Source organism: Typopeltis vanoorti, chromosome 3 (assembly GCF_054136105.1).
Source record: "Typopeltis vanoorti isolate ZY-2024b chromosome 3, IOZ_Tvanoo_1.0, whole genome shotgun sequence".
Lineage (NCBI taxonomy): Eukaryota > Metazoa > Arthropoda > Arachnida > Uropygi > Thelyphonidae > Typopeltis > Typopeltis vanoorti.
This window is the reverse complement of record NC_143551.1, coordinates 171,328,027-171,353,455: the sequence shown is the minus strand read 5'-3', so window position 1 is coordinate 171,353,455 and position 25,429 is coordinate 171,328,027. Positions and strand designations below refer to the sequence as shown.

General features: G+C 36.8%; 1 protein-coding gene across 5 annotated transcripts in view; it reads right to left on the bottom strand.

Annotated features, from left to right (window-relative positions):
- Positions 1 to 25,429, bottom strand: part of LOC150108743 (twitchin-like) — a 2,666,638-nt gene that overhangs the window by 2,470,790 nt on the left and 170,419 nt on the right. For all 5 annotated transcript variants that reach the window (XM_090390962.1, XM_090390961.1, XM_090390964.1 and 2 more), the window contains 2 exons: positions 21,257 to 21,441; positions 8,071 to 8,086 (listed from right to left, as the gene is read on the bottom strand). In XM_090390962.1, the coding sequence (XP_090247088.1) occupies positions 8,071 to 8,086; positions 21,257 to 21,441 (201 nt within the window). The remainder of the gene's footprint in view (positions 1 to 8,070; positions 8,087 to 21,256; positions 21,442 to 25,429) is intronic.

Sequence of the window (25,429 nt, the reverse complement as noted above, 5' to 3'; positions counted from 1 at the left end):
ATATGCAGCCCTACAAGAAATGAAGAATAACAAAAAAATAGTAATCGCCAAAGCAGATAAGGAAAACGCCACTGTGGTGCTAAATCAAAAGGACTACAAAGGTAAGCTTAATGCTTTAGTACTAGACCGTACTAATTACCTCCCTATAGTCCTATCAGCTCTCAGATTAGAACTCTCCACAGACTCCTTAAGAAGGTCACTTCTTAGCCTGTGGAAGTCAATAACAAACTAAAACCATATAACTCTAGACCACCCGATTATATGGACTCCCGAAAATACATAAACAAAATGTGCCATTACGTCCCATAGTGGATGGCATTGATTCCCTCACATATAAATTAGCCAAACATTTAGCCAAAATGCTCACACACTATACTGGCAATACACCATCACACATAAAAAACTCAGCCCACTTTAAAGCCAGTATAGGAAACCTCTCGCTCCAACACTCTGACATAATGGTCAGTTTTGACGTCTTCTCCCTAATGTCCCACTCAAAGAAACCCTACAGCTCATCGAAGCCAAGTTTCCTCCCGATATCTCAGCCCTATTTCAGTTCACAATGAACTCAGGCTATTTCGTTTGGCAAGGGAAGTTCTACAAACAGATAGAGGGGGGACAGCCATGGGTTCACCACTTTCCCCATCCCTTGGCCAATTTCTTTATGGAGAACTTTGATGAGAAAGCCTTAAACTCCACTCCACAAAAACCCACTATTTGGCTTCGTTACGTGGTTGATGTGTTTGCTATTTGGGCACATGGCTCAGACTCACTCCACTCCTTCCTAACACTTAAACAACCAACACCCCACAGTCCAGTTCACCTTAGAAAAAGAGGAAAACAACGCCCTCCCCTTCCTAGACACTTTAATCACTCAGCAGCTTGATGGATCTTTGGTTTTTTCTGTTTCCAGAAAACCCACCCATACTGGCAGATACAGTCACCAGCAATTCCACCCCCCTCACAACAATACGAGGTTATAAAAACACTATATAACAGGGCAAAATTAATCTGGTCAGATGACAAGGCCCTAACTACTGAACTAAACCACATCCACAACACTTTCTTAGCCAATGGCTATAACCCCAAAAAAATCCAAAAAATACTAAAACCAGTAAACCACAACCCCACCCCCTACACAAGAAAGATTGCACCAAATCTATCACCATCTACTACATGCAGGACACCTCTGAGAAAATAACCAATATCCTCAAAAAATATGACGTTACTTCCTGTTACAGACCATTAAAAAGTTGCCATCCCTTATCTGCTCTACCAAAGACCAACCACTTCCCCTAGACTTACCTGGTGTATACCAGGTCCCTTGCAGCTGCAAATTGTCCTACTTTGGCCAAACAGGCAGAACAACAAATATCAGGATTTCAGAAGACTACGTCCGGTTTCACCAGTACAGCCGCTCTGGGCTGGCGGGCCATGCCTTAGATACCCACCATAGAATCCGTTGGAAGAAAACAAAAATAATACACCGCAGCAAGTTTAAATACGAAAGATTATTCAAGGAATCATCAGCAGCTCTAAAAAACGTTCCTAACCTCAACAAATTTGGGTGCATGAAACTACCCCAAATTTGGGAGACTTACATTATGAGAACTTCAGCCCAACTGCCAAGACAACCAAATTAGCCTGTCAGAGGGCACCATTAGGACTTTAGGAACAATATTAGTTTCTTGCTTTCTTCCTCATCTGCTTTTGTTAGTGCCTGCGTGCACATACCATATCTTTATGTTCCTGAAGATGGCAATGTGACGTTGCCGAAATATAGAAGTTATTCATTAAAGTTACCTTTAATTAATATACTTTATACGTGTTGTTAATTCTGTAAACTAATTACCAGTTATATATCTTTTGCAGCTGTTATTCTGCTGCCATGACTATTCACCAATGTTAATCTGCCATAATTATTCTTACTCTTTCTTGCTATTTATCAGAAAAATTCACTTGAGTTAACCTTGGCCTGACCAGCCAATCTCTTCTCACACTGCACCCTTTTCTTTCTTTACCATGCTCATCACCTTTTGTTGCCTGCACTTTATACTCTTCATGGATCTGATCACAACCAACTGCCTTGTATCTCCTCCATAACATTTTCTTTTCCAGCACAGCTTGCTTGATTTCACTGTTCATCCATTTCACTCCTACTCTATTTACTCTCTTAACCCTTGATATGCAGTTATACATTACTTTTGTCAGATACAGCCTTGTGAGTTTACATGTACTGGCAACATCTTTTCCACTCATCTCATTTATCCAAGGTACTAATGCTAACTCACATCCATTTTTGGCAGTAACCTTTTTGGTTTCATCACTTTCCAAACAAGTACCAGATGATCACTCTCACCAACCAGCAGCAGTGTCAACACTTCATTAACAACTACATCTTATGAAGTTATCACCAAATCTAAAACATTAAAGCTTCTAGTTGGTTCAATCACATGCTACTTAAGATGCTTATCGCTCAGAAATTCCATAAACTTGCTCTCCTTGTTCCCATACACAAGTGGTGTTTAACCTTTTTTACTATGCGCGCTACTTTTCTATACTAAGTTATTCGGTGATCAACTCTCTTATATAGATCACATTCCCCCAACCTGATATCTGATTATGCACAATTATGCAGTTATATCTGCTCACTCACTTCGGAGGACCCACTCTCCGAAGTGTGTGTGTGTGTGTGTATGTGTGTGTGTGTGTGTGTGTGTGTGTGTGTGTGTGTGTGTGTGTTTAATCCAGGAAGTGTTAAGGATTTCAAGATTCTATATGATAAACACACACACACACACACACACACACACACTACCAGTGTGTGTGTGTGTGTTTAATGCAGGAAGTGTTAAGTATTTCAAGATTCTATATGATAAATATGTTGTCAGTTGAATGAACCTCTCATGATGAGTCTGTCGACTCCTTGGAGGGTGTAATAATAAAAATAAAGTCTGTTATCATATATGGGAACATGTACTAGAAGGAGGAATGATCGCAGGTAGTGAAGGAAATCGAATATTCATACAGCAGCTGTTAAGAGATAATGAGACAATATGTACTATAATGAATTTAGTTTAATCCTTTATCCAAGTGTGTGCAAACAAATTTCCACCTGAAACTGAAAGTATCTTCAGGACTGGGGTAAAGTGGTACAACACTTGGCAACTCCTTGCAAAGGTGGAGCAAGCTACCAACTCACCTATCTCAGTATCTCCCATAATGCAAAACATCTCCTTGCGGATATGTATAATGTTATGCATTAAGGGAAGGGCCACTACCCAGACAAGTTTCGACCTTTATTGAGGTCTCATCAGTGGGAGCCAGGCCCAAGTGGAGATACCAAGGCAGAAGCATTAGCAAGGTCATCCCCTCCTATAGGAGCTGCCAAACAGTGTGCCACCTTTTTATTAAATTACTCTGGATTTAGAGAAAGATGTTGAAAGTTTATTTTTCACTTGGTCAGACTATAATAAATTTAGTTTAATCCTTTATCCAAGTGTGTGCAAACAAAGTTTGCACCTGAAAGTATCTTCAGGACTGGGGTAAAGTGGTACAACACCGGGCAACTAGAGATAAAGGATTAAACTAAATTTATTATAGTCTGACCAAGTGAAAAATAAACTTTCAACATCTTTCTCTAAATCCAGAGTAATTTAATAAAAAGGTGGCACACCGTTTGGCAGCTCCTATAGGAGATGACCTTGCTAATGCTTCTGCCTTGGTATCTCCACTTGGATCTGGCTCCCACTGAAGAGACCTCAATAAAGGTCGAAACTAGTCTGGGTAGTGGCCCTTCCCTTAATGCATACCATTATACATATCCGCAAGGAGATGTGTTTTGCATTACGGGAGATACTGAGATAGGAGTGTTGGTAGCTTACTCCACCTTTGTAAGGAGTTGCACCACTTTACCCCAGTCCTGAAGATATTTTCAGGTGCAAACTTTGTTTGCACACACTTGGATAAAGGATTAAACTAAATTTATTATAGTCTGACCAAGTGAAAAATAAACTTTCAATATGTACTATAAGATTTGCAAGCAATGAATCTATTTGTAACATCAGAGAACTTAGCAGTTACCAATGTAGCCATGCTGCCTCCACCTGGGGAAAATGAACACATAGTCTTGACCTCTGCGATTGCCTGATATACAGAATTTTCTGTTAAGAATGATATGTGAGGCATTACAAAGACAGTGATTATCATAAACAGAGGATGAAGTTTACAGTAGTGCCTTGGTATAAAAATTTGGAGGATTCTGATAAAAATTTATCAGAATCTATATACTCCGAGTCAGGAGTATAAATCAAGTAAGACTTAGATGGATGAGTAACAGCATTAAGCAGGACTTGCAAAAATAGAAAAAAGTTGTAAAGCGAAATATAGAGAAAAAGTGGATTAGGAAGATCATGAGCAGTACAAGCCACAAACAAGAAGTGTGATCTATAAGGTAAAGAAGTACAAAGCTAATTATGAAAGGAAGCTAACTGATGAATCCAAAAGAAATTCCAGACAGTTCTTTTATTATGTGGTGGGTAAAAGGAAGAATAATTGGAAGGATGGCTTTTACAAATACTGATGTCAGGTAACAAAAGTAAACCAATTAGTTGAGTTACTGAGTGATAATTTTGGAATTGTATGCTATTCAGGAGGTGATATTGCAGTGCCAGATATGACATTGCCTCCTGGGAGAATAGAGATAGATGAACTGGAGGTGTTTAGGGTATTGCCAAACTCAATGCAAACACAGCCATCAGATTAGATTGAAAGGGAGGATGCTCAAGAGAACTAACATCACCTGTACATATTGTAATAATAATAAGAAGAAACAGAAGAAGAAGAAGTTCACATCATTATCAACAATAATATAACCAATAATACTTTATTTATTTCTTGTTAGTTCTGTCCAAGTGAATTTATGAACATTTTAATGTTGCCAAACAGTTAATATTTGTTAACAGTGTTAATAAAGACTAGACAATATCTTGAACAAAAATCCAGCATTTATTTATTATTGTTAGCTTTGCTCTTTCCTTAAATTTTCCCAAACCATTTACATCTGAGCTCTTGATTTTCTACTGTGAACCAGCAGAAAATAAATAGCTCAGTGTAAACCAGCTTTCTTTATATCAATTGCCTTTCTAATAATGTGAAAAATTCCCATCCATGTTTTAAGGCTTAAGTGCTGGGAGGACATCATGTTGGAGCTTTAATGGAGTATTGACAGCACTAGGAAAGGATTAAAAACTAATTTTAAGGCTTCCAATATTTCATCTCAGTCACTGAGATCTTCAGGAAGTACAAATAACACTTGTAACATAAAGACAACAGTACACAATTGATGGCAAAGAAATGGGTTGAGTTCTTCCCATTTCAAAACTTTGATTGAAAATCTAACTTTAAATAATACAGATACATTGGTAAGCTTTGACATTACCTCACTGTTTACAAATATTCCCTTAAATGACACCATAGCACTCTTAAAAAACGTTTTTCTTTCTAATATCTTGGATCTCTTTTCCTTTGTCATCAATTCTGATTATTTTTCTTGGAAGAACAAAATTTACAAACAGATAGAGGAAAACGATATGGGTCCCCCCCCCTGCCAATTTTGATATGTAAAATCTTGAGAAATGAGCCTTAGACTTAGTCTCTCTCAAACTATGTATCTGGCTAAGATACATAGATGATGTGTTCTCTATTTAGCCTCATGGCCCAGACACATTAGACTCCTTCTGCAGTCACCTCAATAGTCTGCATCCAAGAATCCAGTTTATGAAGGAAAAGAAAATTACAATAGTTTACCCATCCTAGACACCCTAGTAACATTCCAAATGGTAACCTTTCCATCAATGTATATAGAAAACCCACTCACACAGGCAGATACATTCACAAACTTTCCCACCCACCCTCCCTTTCAACAATATGGCATCATTAAAAGTCTAACAAATAAAGCCTATAATCTTTGTTCCAGTGGAACCTCTCTTTCAACTAAACCCAACCATATAGAAAACACCTTTCTATCCAATGGCTACAGTGATTACAGAATTTAAAACATAATCAGTTCCTCCCCTATCTCTTCAGAAGGATTTCAGAAATGCCCTCACCATCCCCTACATCTGTGACACATCAGAAAAAATATCCAGGTTATTTAAGAAAGTACAACTTCTATAGAGTTTTTAGCTCCACCGGAAACTTGCTATCCTTATATGTTCTACCAAAGATCAGCTCCCTCCTCTCTCAGTGCCTGGAGTGTACATAAAGTATCCTGTTCCTACAAGCTGGCTTACTTTGGACAGACAGGTAGATCAGTCACTGTCCATTTAGATGAACACAAATCTTACATCTGCTATCACGACTAAGGTCAATCTGGCCTTACAGACTATGTTTTGGACACAACTTTCAGGATCTACTGGAAAAAAACTACCATGCTTCACCATTAGTAATTTAAAATGGAAAGACTGTTTTTGGAAATTAGCAGCAGTACTCAGAAATTAACCTAATCTAAACAAATACAGATGCATAAAACTTCCCAAAATTTGGGAAACAATAATGGTCAGAGGTTCCAGTTTACATCCTAGGCTGCCTACAAATGTCCATAGAGGATGCGCTGCCTGGATAGGACTTTAGTGTCACCCCATCACCCACATGTTTCATTAAGAATTGTGTTCTCTTTGTGTGTGTGTGTGTGTGTGCGCGTGCACGCGTGCGTGTGTGACAAGTGTTATTTGTACTCCCTGAAGATTTCTCAGTGACTGATATGAAATATTGGAAGCATTAAAATTAGTTTTTAATCCTTTCCTAGTGCTTTCAATACTCCATTAAACCTCCAACATGAAAAATTCCTATACTTCATCCTCTAATAGAAACTTCTGTGGAACCACAGGTACATATAACTATCATTGTCAGTTATAATGTGTCAGATTTCCACTTCAAAATTTTTGACATATCACTGTATACCTCACATTGTCAATCATTCAAGAAGTTTATCTTCATATTTAGTGTTGAATATTATAGTTACATGTAGAGCCTCTGTAGCTCAATTGGTGATTATAGCTCTGTAGCTCAATTGGTGCTTAAAGGCCATCAGATGATAGAAAGCCATCAATTGGTGCAAACTACAGGCCATCAGATGATAGCCTTTAGTTTGAAAGCTCTGAGTTTGAATCCCAACTAGGATGCAAAGAACCTTTACAAGGACTTTTCAACAGAAGGTGAGTTAGCTGATCTCACACACAGATGGCTGGATTTTTCCTCCTGAAAAGTCAGATTTTTAATTCTGTGAAACATGCAAACTGGCAAAAAGAACATACACAAATTACAGCCAAAGCAAACAATGCAGACAGGATTAGCCACCCTATCATAAGCAGTATCAGGTTTCTAAGAAGACATGGCAAGCCATTGAGACCAACTCAAAATTGAAAAATGGAAATACAATAGTTACAGGAAAAATGGAAATACAATAGTTACAGGAAAAATGGAAATACTGTAGTTAATTCTCATTTTCCCTGAATACTACTTTCTGAACATAACATCTTTCAGTTATTATTTAGCAGTATCTTACTTATTTTAGATAGTTACATCAATTGTTCTATTGGTTATTCCTTTTTTTTTTCTTTTGTTGATACTTTTTTATATTGTGCTGCCTATCTTCAATTCTGCTGCAATTGGGTTTGTTTCAGTAACTAACTTTTCACTGTTCACTCTGGTTTCCTGATGAAAACAGCGGGCCTTGTTTAATGAAATGATATCCCACCCAGTTTTTCATCTCTTCATCTTGTACCATAATTTTTGTTTGTGTTTTAACCAATACAAATTGCAATTTGGTTGGCTAAGCAACCAAGTCTCAAAATACTAACCAATCCTTATTAGAATACTTAATTTTTTTTTTCAGGTTTATTCTTAAGAGTACTATGAAAATGAAAAAAATAAAATAAAATAAAATTCACATTGAGAATTAAATCTACATAAGTAAGCTGTACCTTTCAGTAAATGCTAAGCACATTAAAAAAATATCTATCAGAAGTGCCATTAATATAAAAAGCGGAAGATATCATCCTTACTTACTTTGGTCGTCCATCATCTGTAAAAAAAGAAAAAAATGAGTAAACAAATAAAAATACTATATATATATATATATATATAAAACTGAATTTTACATATAGGTAATTAATTTTAATCTTAATATTAGAATTTCTAAAATTCACTGTTAGAATTATAACTGTTATAATAATGTTATATGTGAAGGGCAAAATTTTTGCCCTTCACATAGGTTGTGATAAGGCTAAGGCAATACATTATAGGCCAATCTGTATATCTGGAGTTGTAGTTAAGGTATTGGAGAGGTTGGTAAGATACAGAATACAAAAGTGAGTCAATAACAGTAGTATTCTTTATGCTTGTCAGCATGGGTTTGTTAAAGAAGATAGGTCATGTTTTACAACATGCTTATAAACTATTACAAGGTAATGAATGCATTGGAGAAGGGAGATGCATATACAGTTCTATATAGATTTTGCAAAGCTTTTGATAGATTGCCACACAACAAGTTGGTCACTAAAATGAAGGAGATGGGATTGGATAACAGACTAGTGAGATGGATAGGTGACTGGATATCAGACAGGTATCAACAAGTTGTGTATGGGGTAGGGGGGGGCACTATCTTGAAAGAGGAAAGTCACTAGTGGTGTGCTACAAGGGTCTGTTTTGTGACCACTGTTATTTAATTTGTATATTAATGATACTGGGATAAGTTTAACTGGTGATATACAACTGTTTGCAGATGATGCAAAACTGGGGAGAGTGATGAGGAATCAAGCAGATGTTGTTGCCTTACAAGAGGACTTAAATAGTTGTATGCAGTGGTGAGCTATAAGGGGCCCTCGCAAGCCCTTTGTTAAATTTTTCTCAAACTTGCGAGCCCCTTGTCCTTCTTGTTTAATAATCTTGTAGAACTAGAAAATACCACTGTGGAATGTATACATGCTACCATAATTGCTAGTTTAAATTCATATGGATTTTCTGATAACTATATAAAAAATCATTTCATTGCATTTTGTGCTGATGGAGCTAGTGTAATTTTAGGAAATAAATCAGGTGTTGCAATCAAAGTTCTACAAAAATTTCCCAACATTGTGATTTGGCATTGCGCTCATCATCTACACTTAGCATTAGACAATTCGATAAAAAAAAAACATTAACGAAATAAATCATTTTCAAATATTTATGGATAAATTATATGCTTTTCATCATCAATCACCAAAAAATCAACCATAATTAAATATGATTGCAAAAGACCTTGGTATCAAAATTTTAAAGATCAGCTGTGTCTGGACCACGATGGGAAGCTTGTAGTTTATGAATGGCTCTTGCTTTGTGGAGAAATTACCCAGTTTTATGCAAGCATTTTGCATTGAACAATAAATATAAGGGCTAACTAAAACACTTTTTTTGAATGTTAGTCAAGTAGGTTTTAATTTATTGTCCTACATGTTTTGTCGATTTTTGCTATCAGCATCTTCAGGGAATACAATTGGTAAGCTATATGAAGGTAACAGACTAGGTTTATAATGACAGTTCTAATTCATACAAAATTAGTATTGTGCGAGACAATGCGCGTATCTCGGGAACATGATTTATTTGTTACGAGACATAATGTAATTGGCGTGAAAGTACATTTCTTTGATGTTTAGTGATCTGGTTAAAGCTTTCCAAATTTCCGGTAGGATTAAACCTTGATTCTTATTTAGGTTTCCTGTTGATAGGTGACCGTAGCAGCCTCCTTGAAGGTTCTGGAATGGTAGTTCTCTTCTATATAGGGCATATGACTCTTATCCCACTCAATGAGATGGTTAGTAGAGGCAAAGTGGCAAGAAAGGCCTGAAATATCTTATCTGCTGTTTCTGACATAGTCTGTTGCCTTCATATAGCTTACCAATTATATTCCCTGAAGATGCCGATAGCAAAAATAGGTGAAACATGTAGGACAATAAATTAAAACCCACTTGACTAACATTCAAAAAAGTGTTTTAGTTATTATACAAGTAGTCAAGGAAGAAAATCACTATAAATATAAGGGCTTTTTAAACCGACTTATCAATTTGTAATTTTAGATCTAGCATTAATGATTGATATCCTACAAGAATTATCTGTCAGAAGCTCTACAAAGTCACAATATAAGTATCATAAGGGCTAAGTTAGGCCTTTTTTTTTTTTTTGCTCGACAATGCAAGCCCTTTGTTAAAATTTCCATAGCTCACCACTGGTTGTATGAGTGGACAACAGTATGGAACTGTTGATTCAGTGCTGCAAAGTATAACTTTCTGAATTTGGTAAGCAATAATTGGATGAAAACTATATATGATATTGATATACGCTTCATAGGGAAATTTTGGAGGAAGTTGAGGAGATAAGAGACCTTGAAGTGGTGATGGACAAGGATCTGAAGTTCAGAGCTCATATTGCACAAGTTGTGAAGATATCACACCAGATTATGACAACGATGCAGAGGACCTTAACTTGCAGAAATAAAGAGGTTCTGGTTCCATTATATAAGGCCTCATATGAATTATTGTCCTCATATCCCACATCCCATGGTTTTCATGTAATGAGGATATATCAGAATATCATATAGTCAGTCCATAGACAACTGACTAATGTCATAACGTGTCTTTGGGATGTGGGATATAAGGACAAATTGAGGGAATGCAGTTTGCAGAGCATTGTGAATAGGAGGAAGACAGGGGATATGATAGAAACATATAAGTTGGTAAAAGGTTGATATTGGGTTAATGTCAGTGATTAAATTCTAAACAAGTTCCAGGGGCCCTTAAAGTAAGGATCATAAATGTGAGGCTATTGCTAGATTGTCACAACATTTTTTTTTAAATTTAATTTATTCATTTATTCTGGTGGAGTTAAAGCCATCAGACTTTAACTAGTGAAATGTACAGGAAAGTGCACAAAAATATTGATGCTTACCCTTAGTTAACAGTTGCGGGAAGTCTACAAAGTTTCCACAAGGCTTCCTTCGATTTGTCTGTCTCTGCATCAAGTCTCTTTTTACAATAAGCAAGGGCACTATTTCTTCCTTGGGACATTCAGCATTTAACATATGGAAGAGGATCACACTGGGAAATTGATGGATCACAACTATTTACTATCAGCAAAAATTAGACATTTTCAACCATCAGCACATTTCTTGTTGGTGTCACAGTATTGTTCATAATACTGAACCCCTGCTTGCACTCTGCATTGCTCACTGGTATTGTTTCAACACACTTCAGAAGTTTCTTCATGGCATCTGACACATGCTTACCTCCACTGTGCTTAAAATCCCTATAAGACTGAATGACCTCACAATAATACAAAGAAAACAAATCACACAGATCTTTCAATTCTTGTTCACCATAGTTCATGGCAACATCATCCGGCCAATACTCAGGTAAAACTACTTTCATTATTTCTGAGTACTTTGTGTCCTTATCTATCATGCACTCACTTGTCAAATTTGTGATTATACTCTCATAAAATTGTCCTTTACTATTTCCAATGTGTTGTTCCTACCTCCAAATTCTTTCAAGGGAACTCCTTTGAATTGATTTTCTTCTATAGCTTTCTGAACTCCAGTAAATACCTCCTCTATGTTTGTGACCTTTAAATACTTCTCTTGTTCTGTGCAGGAGTTGGTATGCTCTAGGTAGGGATCCCAGATACATTGGAAAAAATACGGGACACTTATGACTGAGGGTTAAAGTTTAGTATGCACATCCATCACGTATGCCAGTCTTACAAAATGATTCTAACTTACCAAGCATGTGCATGGTAAGGTTTACTATGCACACACTATACTAAGTATAAGTAAACAAATAGTAAATCCAATTGTTAGGCTGCATATTTTCATTAAGTCACTTTAAGTTGCCTTCAAGTGGTTTTTTGTTTACTATTATAGATACAAAATAGACTGTTAATACAGTAATGCTCTTCTCACCTGACAATATTCTTATTAATCAATCAGTCTTGCTCATTCTTGCAATACTTTTCTGAAGAATGAATTCTGAAGTAGGAATGCATCCCGTTTCATTATGAAGAATGAAACGGGATGCATTAGCCAAAAATGGGATGATCCTGTATTTTACAGGACGTCTGGGATCCCTAGCTCTAGGTAATGTCATATTTTGTTTTGCAAAGATTCTGAAAAGCTAGAAAGCTCAGATAACACATCCATAATTGTTTAGGAAGTATGTTTCTTCAAGTTTACCAGCTAGCCCTTGAAATGCTACTCTTTCTTAACTATCTCGATTTCCATAATGAGCTGCATGTGTAAAGAAACTGTGCAATGATGCATAGTTATTCCAAATAGAATTCACAGTCCAAAAACTTAATGCAACCCAACCTGTTGACAACATCTTTCCCACTTTGGTGAGACTGCAAAACAACTGTTCTGCACATTTCCTTAGTTCATGTAAGTTCTTTCGAGACCTACTAAAAGTTGAATATACCTTATCAAGAAACACCACAAAATGATTTGTTGTCATAACATCTTTCATTGAAACATGCACAGCAAGTTCTAAGCAATGATTTATAAAGTGCCATGTTAAAATTGTTGGAAAATCTTCTTTCATCAATGTTGTCAAACCTAAGCATTTCCCTGGCATAACTGAGGCCCCATCCGTACATAATCCAATTAGAATTTCTTGTAGGATTTCTTTTTTCAGACCATGCTTTTCAGGACACTTCATAAGTGAATCCTTAATATCCATTGCTTTGGTGCTTTCTAGTTGAACGAAATCAAAGAATAGTGTTGTAATATCACCACCATTTATTGCACTCTGTATGCACACTATCATAACAGTCTGGTTATATATGGATGTACTTACCAGAATAGTAGAAATTCTAAGGTTTATAATGCTGTCCACAATTCTGTGTTTTATTTGTTTTGTATATGATTCACTTATCTCAGTGCATGTCACATTACTATGTAAAGCATGCCCCACATCTAGCCCATGAAGAATCTGAAGATCAATTAATTTTGTATGATCTACAAAAGGACAATTATGCTTTGCGATATGATATGCAGTGCAAAACACACAGTATGTGATTTTTGTGAGCTAAAGAGTTCTGTTCTTCTACAGTGTGTTGCAATGAATTCTCACTTTGACCTCTAATAATTGCTTCTGCACTTTGGTGAGATTTGGCATCTCTATGTTCATAAATTTTCTTTCTGAGTTGCTTTTGTTGGCTTTGTTTAGACTCTTCCCCTTTAATACATATTAATCCATTTATCCACTCTGAAGCTAAATGAATACCCTGATGTGAAGAAATCGAGCCTAGGGTCTATACCTCTAGGTGCAATTTCTAGAGTATAGTATCTGCACATGCTATACACCCCAAATCTCCATCCTTACAAAATAACTAATTATATTTACCTTTGAATGCTATCCACTGGTCGAGTGTCCAGCAAGTCGGCAAATCTTTCCTTTCGTTCAACGTGTGAATATTATCGCATTGCAACTGATGGGAATCCTGTGTTCCTGTGGATTCGTTACAGACGTCTTTCTTTTCTGACTGTTGCTGACAGTGTTGCCAACCAGAAAAGAAAACCTATCACTACGAGTTGTCAAAATTCTGCTACACTATGCTGTAATAATGTTTGCTTGTCAATCGCTGCAAGATAACACATTACAGGAAGCTCCAAACCTTCCCGTCCCTTTCAACACACATTTGTAATCAGGCAACTGTTGATATTGACTTTATATACACATTCAAAAATGTAACAATTGTTGAATAATACCACAATAATGTAGGCATAATTACCATAAAGGGAGAAAAGTCACAAAATAGAAAAAAGTTCTGAGGCCAGGCCCCAGAGAGTCCTGGATGAATTTAACCACTGGTTAATGTGGAAGAAATTTTTCATAGAATGAGAAAAGGGGGGGGGGGGTAGAACAAGGGGACATACCTGGAATCTGTATATGGATGGTGTGAGCAAAGGGCATAAGGGGGCATGTTCGTTACATGGAGAAGAGTTGGTGAGTGGAATGCGATGCCTGACACTGTGATGAATACAGATACATTGAATGGATTTAAAGCACGGTTTGATGGGCTTTGTGTATAACAATGTTTGCCTCCCCATGATGAGTCTTTTGACACCATAGAGGTCTAGTGTTAATAATAATAATAATAATAATAATAATAATAATAATTTATTATTATTAGTAGTAGTAGTATCATTATTATTTGTCACCTCCAGGGAGTTCAAAGACTCATCGAGGGAGGGGAATCTACTCCACAACTCTGCTTCCACCACTCACAATCCACCAACTAACCATAACTACACCAACGCCATCTACCACCAACCACCACCACCATATTTCCAACAATCACAAACATCCATGCCCACGGCAGGATGTTTGTGATTGGATGTTCGCAGCCTCTTGACTGGCTAGCGTTTTTTTTTTTTTGTTGTTGTTGTTGTTATTGTTGTTGTTGTGATAGTCAAGATCAAATGCATAGTGTTTGTTGAGGTATTGGTAAATTTGGTTGGGATTTTTGTATAACTGCAGCTTACAGTAAACAAAAATAAAATGGAGATCGGAACAAAGATTGTGTAATATGCAGCCCAAAAATCAAACATGTTGTTCTTTAATTGAGACAAAAAAAAAATTGCAAGAATTAAACATTGCCTTATACTTGCAAGGCAATAATGACAGCAGGTTTTGGAATGGTATCAGCCAGAAGTGTGAAAAAAGAAAGAAAGAGAGAGAGAGAATATGAGTGCCAACAATATGATTATGAGTACAGAAGAGATTGGAGGAGCAAAAACTAGCATGATGGTGGGAACAGAAGAGACAGCATGAATGACTGATCAAAAGTGAAATTATTATGGATATGATAAAAGACATGAATGCTGGAATGCAAGACTTAAAACTTAAAAGAATATGATGATTAATATGAAAAATGAGAAAATGAGATGAGCTATTTCATGGGTATGAATGGAAGGGTGTAAAAGAATAAAATTGCCAACCTGTAATCTTGCTCTCAACAAACAGGTTGTGGGTTAGATCCTACCTTGGACATGGATGTTTGTATAAGCTTGCTCTAGATGAACATGATAGCCCCTTGAGGCTTAAAAGACTTGTCTTTATTGTAAAAAAAAAAAAAAAAAAAAAGGTGGCAATAACTCAAAAGTGTGCTATATGCAGATTCAGTTATTAAAGTTGTGTGATGATGAGAAGGCACACAAGGTCTGTTTTCCAGGGAGGATAAAGAGGGTGACTGATGTTTTTGATATGAGAAGTAAATGTTAGTTGTTACTTCTAAATGAGGGAGTTAGTTGTGGTTTTGGGAAAATATGATTTGATCAGGTACACGGAGAGAAGATGTGGATGGATACCGGGAGATTACTGAGGGAAATGAAAGATAACAGCATAGTAGGAAGGGTGGTTAGTGTGATGCTAAGGTATAGCAATGATGAGTTGAGGTAGAAAGTAAAATCATGAATTGCACTAGTGGAGCTGTGTGAGGAAAAAGAGATGTAGTTTGTTGATGTGTGGAATGCATTTGAGGGAAGAATGGAACTGTGTATAAGTGATGGATTCTGTTTAAATGCTTTGGTGTGAATCAACTAGAAAGAATGTTACTAAAAGAGAGGATGATGAATGATATGAACAAGGGGTTAGAGGAAGTCAGAGATTATGTAAAAAGGCATGGGAACAAGTGAGGGGATTGAAGTGTTTTTGAATAGAAAGAAGAGCAGTATGAGAGATGAGAATGTGAAAACAGGAAGTGAAAATGGACGCTGAAATGAAGGAAGCAGGGTGAACAGGAAGACATAATATAAGGAGAATGGATTCTGGAGACAGTAATTAATGTATGTATCAGAATAGGAAATTTTTGTGCTGATTGACTTTATTTGTCCAAAAATAGTATGTACAAGAAGAGACAGAGGGTGCTGTTGATGAGAGTACAGGAATTATGCCCACACAAGAGTGAAATATGAGCGAAAAATAATAGCAGTGTGCTATGAAGCAGAGGTTGACAGGATGAGATATTCAGTTGGATGTTGCTATTCACAATGCTTTGTGTAAATTGCATGCCTGCTATCATATGTCTTCATATCCCAGATTTCAAAGACATAAGAATGAGTTAGTGAAGCTTCTCTGAACTAGCTTTAAGATATTGTCATCTCCTTGAAAATAAAATGGTAACCAGATATATACCAGAGGTAACCAGAGAACTTCTTTTCATCTAAAAGATCTCCTATAACTGCCATAATACATTGCGATATCCTCACAACTTTAGCAATGTTTCCCTAAACTTTAAGTCTCTCTCTGCCACTGCTGGATCTCTCATCTTCTCCACGTCCTTCAAAATTCTCCCATTAATTGTAAACTCTGCATCCAATCTTTTCCTACCAAATTTCAAGAATTTACACTTTGCTCAACTGGTAGCCCCATTCACACAATCTATTCAGATCCTCTGCATCCAATCCTTTCCTACCAAATTTCAAGAATTTACACTTTGCTCAACTGGTAGCCCCATTCATACAATCTATTCAGATCCTCCTGCAAGATTATACTTGGTTCTACTCCCAACGGTTCTTTCTAATTTTGCATCACCTGCAAAGAGTTGCAAAATCTCTTACTTTGCAAAGTTGAACTGGTAGTTCCACTCACACAATCTATTCAGATCCTCCATATTTTGCTCTACTCTTGACGGTTCTTTCTAATTTTGTATCACCTGCAAAGAGTTGCATATCTCAGTTACACCTTTCTAATATCATAACATAGAAGTTAAACAATAATGGTCCCAAAACCACACCATTAGTGTCCTGGGGAAGTTGTCACATAGGTATGGGATACAACTTCCCCATACACAACTCATATGGGAAGGTAGTATCCCATACCTATGTGACAACTCATCACCTATCCAGATCACTTTTCTATTATCTAACCTCATGAATTCAAATTTAGAACACTATTTTACATAGAGTTATTGGGAGACAGGGGGGGGGGGGTAGATGTGCATGAAAAGTCACTAGGGTGTGAAGCTAATTTTTCACACAATAATTAACATAATAGTGATAGAATGTGCAGAGATTCCTAAATCAACTTCAGAGATTCAGGTTAACATTGTAATACTAACACATAGAATTAAATCAATTTTATTATGGTGACCTATGCTGAGTCAAAAGACTTTAACTTTCATTTCTTTTCAGAAATGAAAACTGCAGTAAGTTTTGTTTAATATAGTATTAGTATTTGTATATAAGTTATGAATAGTTTCCTTTTTTTTTCATATTTAATTATTATTCCCTGTATAATTCACCTACCAAATCTAAGCTGATCTCATTGTACTGTATCCTAATTTGTTGTAAATCATATTGTACCACTTACTTACTACTGTACTACTTGTGTTTGGATACGAAATAAAAAAAAAAAGTATTTCTATTATTGCCAAGCCTCCACAGAGTTTGAAAACTCATCACAGGTGGTTGAATACTCACAGAACACAATAACTATCACACCTTTCCTTGAACGCATTCAATGTTGGAGCACTCACTATCCACTCTGGTAATGCATTACACTTGCTCACCAACTGCCAAACAAAAAATCCCTTTTTCACCTCCTTACTCACATTACCTTTGTACAGTTTCTAGGGATGACCTCTTATTTTTGCATCACCCATTTTCCTATGCAATAATTCCCCTGTATTTATTTTGTTGTCATCGTCTTCCTATCCAGATTCTAGCCAAGTGGCCTGTTCTGGACTCAGTCCATCTTCTTCTTGGTCGTCCCCTATTCCTTGTTCCTCTAGGATTATATGCTAAAATCTTTTTTGGTAATCTTTCTCTCTGCATTCTTGCTATATGGTCTAGCCAGTTTTTCCTATATTTAATCATTGAGTCTGTTATGGAACTGATTTTAAGATTTTTAATTATTTCCCTGTTTCTATTATCTAATAGGGTGAATTTTTCTGTTTTTCCTGAGGAATTTCATTTCTGCTACCTGAATTCTCTCCGAGAGTTTATTTTTCACTTGGTCAAATCTTATAGTACATATTGAAAGTTTATTTTTCACTTGGTCAGACTATAATAAGTTTAGTTTAATCCTTTATCCAAGTGTGAGCAAACAAAGTTTGCACCTGAAAGTATCTTCAGGACTGGGTTAAGGTAGTGCAACACCAGGCAACTCGTTGCACTACCTTAACCCAGTCCTGAAGATACTTTCAGGTGCAAACTTTGTTTGCTCACACTTGGATAAAGGATTAAACTAAACTTATTATATAATTCTCTCCTTTTCTCTGAAGGTTCAGATCTCACTTCCATATAATAGTGCGAGTTTAGCTATTGTTTTATAGACTAGTGTACACACTCTAAGTCTTGTGTGTTTCTATATATAGTTAGGTTTAAAGGTTGTGTTAATTACTCCAGTGACTTTTATAAAGTTTGTCACCTTAAAATCAAAGGGGGTGATGGTAAATCCCTTTATGTTTTTATAGCCGGGTACAAAACTCGGATTGAAATCCATAGAGTTTCATGCCGAAAAAACTATCGGCGAAGCCCAAGTGTAAATGATCACTTGGGTAGTACAACACCAGGGCAACTCCATGCAAAGGTGGAGCAAGCTCCATCACTAACTTTAATATTCTCTCATAATGTAAAACCCAGCTCCTAAGAGATGTATATATATTGTTTTACATTATAACGTTTTTTGAGGTCTTATCAGTGAGTAGGTAGACCTGGAATATCAAAGTTTTAAGTGAACACGAACTTACATACCTCTGCTATCAAATTGCCAAAGTGCTGTACTCCTATATTAACATTTTCGCCAGTAAAATAGCCTTTCGGCTTATTAAATTAACAATATCTATTTCATTTATGTAAGATAGTTTATGGCCTAGGTATTTGAAATTATTAATTTGCTCAATTATTTTATTATTTATTACTATTTTACTTCTCACAGGATTATCTCTGTACAAAGCAATGACTTTAGTTTTCTCCATTGGTATTTCCAGGTCATATTGTTATATATTATTTAAATTATAGATTGATTTCTGCAGTTCATCTTCAGTCTTTCCAAAGACGATCTGATCATCAGCAAAGAGTAGTGTGTCTATTTTTGTATGTCGATTAATTTGGAAGCCAATTTTATTTCTCTCCATTTTTTGATAATATTGTCCATATATATGTTAAATAATATGGGTGATAAAGGAGAGCCTTGACAGACTCCTCTATTTATTGGTTTCCAAGTAGATATATCATTTTACTTTATTGCTATTTAATTATAGTTATGGTATATCTCCAATAGTGCATTGTATAGTTGGTTTGGAATATGATATTCCTTTAGATTTTCCCATAGATTATTTCTCAGAAATTTGTCAAATGCTTTTATACGTGGGCTGTTCAATAAGTAATAAGACTAATTTTACTGTGGCGAAACCACTCATCACAATATTATTTTCTGTGGAATAAAGAAATGTTGCTATCTGTATTAACAAAAGAGGTTGATAGATGGCATATATGGGGTGATGTGCCAGAGTGTCACCTGACTAAACGCAAACTTGTTTCAGCGCGCCTATGAACCTCGACCAGTCATCAAAATGGAAGCGTCCTTGGAACAGTGTTATGTGATTAAATTTTGTGTGCGTTTGCAAAACTCGCCATCGGACACTTTTAACATGATACGCGAAGCTTTCCATGATGAAGCAGTGTTGAGGACAAGTGTTTGCTGGCATAAAACTTTTAAGGAAGGAAGGCAAAATGTGGAAGATCTTGAACGTGAGGGAAGACCTTCAACATCCATCACAGAGACAATGATCAACACAGCAGTGATTATCATCAAGCACGTCAAAAGGAAGAGTCCATTGCTGAAGAATGGCTTCTTAATGCACCACGATAATGCAAGGCCACATATTGCTGGTTGTGTAGTGGACGTTTTGCAGAAGAACAACAGATATCCTACCACACCCTCCATACAGTCCTGATCTTGCACCGTGCGATTTCTGGCTGTTTTCTCAGCTCAAGAAACCGCTAAGAGGCCGCCATTTCGAAAGCAACAAAGCATGTGTAAAAGCTGCAGAAGTGGTTTTGAAAGAACTCTCAAAAAACGGACTTTCACATGTGTTTAAGAAGTGGACGCAACGTTGGGACAAATGCATCGCATCTCACGGTAGTTACTTCGAAAAAGACCATCTAAATGATGACGATTAAAGGTAATCTGTTTTCTGTATAAATATAGTCTTATTACTTATTGAACAGCCTATGTATAATCAATAAAAGCTAAGTGTGTGTGTGTGTTTCAATATTGTATTCTCTATGTTTTTCTATAATTATTTTTAAAATAAAAGTTGAGTCTATACATGATCTTTCCTTACAAAATCCATTCTGTTCTTCTCTTAGCTGTGATTCTATATAGAATATTAATTTGTTTGTTAGCATTTTTGCATAGATTTTGTATCCCATATTGAGGAGGCTGATGTCACGATAGTTATTGCAATCTGTTTTTAGTTGTAAATTGGGATCACTAGCGCTCTGTATACTTCTAATGTTCCATGTTGCTAGCTTCCAAATATTAGATATCTTCTTTTTCCATTTTTGTATCTGCATCCCAATCATATCCATTATTTCTTGCATCACCCATTTTCCTACGAAGTAATTCCTCTGTATATATTTTTACATAACAAATAGATACTCCTCCATAACATCCTCTTTCTTAGAGGTTCCTGCATAATTCCTTTATTTATCCATTTCACTCTCCTACTTTATTTACTTGTATTCCTGAGGTACCCTCCGAACCTCAGGAATCTAACAGGGTTATCTCCATATAAAGCCATGACTTTAATTTTCTCCATATTGATTCCAGACTAAATGCCAGGCACTACTGATTTCTCTCCCTTCAACTGACTGAATCATTGCACATCAACAATCTTTCCTTAATTTATCATAGTCCTGTGCTCTGTAATTCCATGCATATCTCTTGGCACATGAAGCTTGTGCCTGGCTAGCCACTCCCCACGTCAAAACCTATAATCACTCTCCCCAACTATCATTCATTATATGTACGACATAATTCAAGATACGGTATTTTAATTGCATTTAATTTAAATATAAATAATCTGAGAAACAAAATATAAGTAAAAATATTAAACATGACATAGAAAGAGAGCAGTGTACATGTATTTCCCCATGAAGAAATGATTAATATTGTTTTTTTTTTTTTTTTTTTTTTTTTTTTTTTTTTTTTTTTTTTACCTTCAAAATTAAGTGATATGCTTGCTTGTCCCTCTCCAGCCTTATTTTTTGCTATGACTTTATAATCACCACCATCAGATGCAGTAACTCCTTGAATTTCTAGTGTCACAACATGATTGTGTTTGTCAGAAGATAGGCCATATTTCATCCGACCACCATCTTTCACAAGTTTGCCTTGATGATACCTAGAATCATATTGCAAAGTTAACCAACATAAAGATATACATTAAAAATAGAACTTTAACTATATTAATTATAAAAATTCCTCTTAATTATGCATCTTTATAACAATTCTCTCTTAATGTGTACAGTGTTTTTAATGCAGCTTCATAAATTTGAATGGACGTATACATCTGTTCACATGAGTTATATAAAAATAAAATTGCAAACCATCCTTGTTGTATAAGTCCTTTTGCCCATCGAGCTTACTCGTTACCTAGCATGATATGTTGTTCAAACAAATAGAAGGAACAGCAATGGGCAGTCCTATCTCACCAGCTTTAGCTCATTATTCCGTGGAGCATCTGGAAAGGGGAGCTCCTTGACAGTATGTTCTCCCAGCCTCATATATGGTTACATTTTGTTGATGGTGTGTTTGCAGTCTGGTCCCATGCTGACTCCGAGTTGCTTAGGTTCCTAGAGAGGATGGACTCCTTGTACTCCTGTAACAATTTCATTATTGAATGTTAATTCAGTAAACAGCTTCCCTTTTTGGAAACTGTAAGGATTCCCACTGGTCATATTGATTTTCATTTTATTGGAAGCCATCCTTTACTGGAAGATACATTCATTCATTCATCCTCCCACCATCATTCATCACAAAAGATAAGTATTATCAAGAATCTCTTCTTCTGATCCCCTTTTGTTAGATGAACTGAATAAAATTAAAAGCAATCTGATACATAATGGATTCAACAAAACTATCATTCAAAAGGGAATGGAATTTCTAGAATTCTTGAGGGACAAATGTCTTAGGCAACATGTAATAGAGGGAACAAGAGGTTCAAGAGTTTTGGATTTGGTTATAGCATCAGAAGAGCTGATAATAACTGAGATGACATCCCTCCCACCAGTTGGAGAGAGTGACCATATGGTTTTGACTTGGAAAATGAATAGACATGCAGGAGTATCAAAGAGAGACGGGAACGTATGTGGAATTATAAGGCAGGTGATTATAATAGGCTAAGACATCAACTTGGGGAAGTTTCATGGAGGAAGGAATTGGAAGGCTGGGATATCAGTAGTGCGTGGGAAATTATGAAAGAATATTTGTTAGCAGCAATGGTAAGTTGTATACCACGAGTGAACAAGAGGACACAATTTGGAGTAAAGTGGATGACAAACAATATTAAACAGGAATTGCATGCGAAAAAGAGGCTACGGAAGAGATGTAAGGAGAAAGGTGAAGAGAAGATGCATGAAGAGTATAAGACACAGGCCAGAAAAGTGACTAGTATGGTAAGGAACACAAAACTGGAATATGAGAGGAGATTGGCCCTAAGATCCAAAGAAAATGCTAGGAAATTTTTTAGATATGTGGTCAGTAGGAGGATAAATGACTGTGGAAGAATGATATTGTGAGATAAAAATGGGAATAGATTGACTGATGCAGAGGATATAGTGGAATTGTTCAAGGAACACTTTATTAGAGTATTTCATCCTGGAGGAGTCAGTTTCAATGCTAGAGGGATTGGGCAGGTTCGAGGTTTAGAGGTACAGGAGGAGAGTGTGTCTGAAATACTGAGTAATCTGGATGTCAGTAAAGCTGTGGGACTGGATGGTATTTCACCACGAGTTTTGAGAGAATGTGCTAGAGAACTGACATGCCTTTGACTTGGCTTTTCAATGAAAGTTTGGCTGTGGGAAAGGTGCCCAGGGAATGGAAGGAAGGTAGGATAGTGTCATTGCATAAGGGTGGTAGCAGACTAAAAGTCTCTAATTATAGGCCAGTTTGTGTGTCATCAGTAGTTAGTAAGATCTCAGAGAAAGTAGTGAAGGACTGTATACAGTATTGGGCAGATGAGGGTAATGTTATCTGTGAGAGTCCACATGGATTTGTGAAGGGGCGCTCTTGTTTTAGCAATAATTTTCTTAGACTTAGCAAAGGCATTTGACAGGGTGCCACATGATAAGCTGATATTTAAGTTGCAGCACATGGGTCTGGATGTCAGATTGGTCAACTGGATTCAGGATTGGCTGTCCGATAGGTATCAGAGAGTTGTGTATGGTGGGGAAGTTTCAAGGAAGCAGAAGGTTATAAGTGGGGTCTCACAGGGTTCAGTAATGGGGCCTATATTGTTTAACCTTTATATCAATGACATTGTCAGTGGATTGCAAGGGGATATTCAGTTGTTTGCGGATGATGCGAAGCTGGGAAGGATTATTAGTAATAATGCAGATGCGTCAGCCCTGAAAGAGGATTTGAATAAGTAGATAGATGGGCAAATGAATGAATGAGGGTTTCAGTTTAATGCAGCAAAATGTAAGGGCTTGAGGTTCGGGAAACATCGATGGGACACTGCATACTCTATGGGGAGGAGTTATACTGGAGGAAGTAGGGGAGACAAGAGATCTGGGGTTGATAATTGATAGAAACCTGAAATTCAGGGAACATATTGCAAAGGTGGTGAAGGTAACACAGAGGATTGCTGCAATTATGAGAAGGACACTGACCAGCAGAGATAAAAGAGTTATCATTTCGTTGTTTAAGACTCTGATCAGACCATACTTAGACTACTGTTCACAGATTTTGTCCCTAGGATTTGATGGGGATAAATTAACTGTGGAAAGGGCACAAAGGCAGATAACAAAGATGGTTTCGGGACTGTACAATGATAGTTATGATGATCGGCTGAGGGAATGTGGACTGCAGCGTTTGATGGATAGAGGAAGGAGAGGTGAAATGATTGATACTTTTAAACTGTTGAGAGGTGGTTACAAGGTTGACACTGAGGAGTTCTTTTGCTTGGTTGAACAGTGGGAAGGAGTGATGACAAGAGGTCATCCCTGGAAGTTACAAAAGGAATCTGTGAGCAAGAGGGTGAGGAGTGGTTTCTTTGCATGGTGGATGGTTGAACCATGGAATGCATTGCATGATGGAGTGGGGAGAGCTAGAACGGTCAAGAGTTTAAGGAGTAGTATGATTTGTGTTTCTTAGGGAGGGGACCTCCCTTCGATGAGCCTTGATAGACTTTCTGTTTCTTAGGAAGGACCTCCCACAATGAGTCTTTTGAGTCCATGGAGGCCTGAATAATAATAATAATAATAAATTGGATTACCAACTGGCATTTCACAGGAAGATTTGTGCAAAGAAGGTTCCTGGATTAGAAAAATTTGTTTGACTAATTAATTATTATTATGGGCAACTCCAGAGAGTCATTAGACTAATCGAGGGAGGTCCCAAATCATATTCATCACAACTATTCGACAATCATACAGTATCTATCATACTGTATGATTGTCTAATGTATCATACTCTCACAGCATCCACCACAGACTCTGGGAGTGCATTCCACTGATTCACCACTCTAAAAGTAAAGAACCCAGCTCTACCTTTACTAACCACACTTTTGCCCAGTTTCCATGGATGTCTCCTAGTCCTCCCACAACCAGCCCTGTTCTCAAAAATATCTTCTGAATTAATTTTATAGAAACCCTTCAGTAATTTGAATGTCTCAATCATATCTCCCCTCCTCCGCCTATCAACCAATTTTTGCAACCCACAAATCCTCAACCTGTTCTCATAAGGTTCATTCCACAGACCTGCTATCATCTTGGTCACTCGCCTCTGGATCCTCTCAACCTCCTCCCCATCAAGAAGAAACCTAGGTGACCAAATCTGGGCACAGTAGTCAAGATGGGGTCTTATCAAGGATCGATACAGAGGAACAATAACCTGCTTGTCTCTGCTTGTCAACATATTCTTCAGCAACCAAGTGATTTGATGAGCAGATTTGGCCACTTTTGCAATGTGCCCCCTAAACTTCAACTCCTTATCCACCAACACTCCTAAATCTCGTGCCTCCTCAATTTCCTGGAGTACAGTTCCACCAATGTAGTAATCTGCTGCTAATCTTTTCACTCCAAAATGTATAACTTTACATTTTGCCACATTAAATTGACATCCATTCACCTTAGCCCAGACCTCCAATCTATCCGAATCATCTTGCAAAA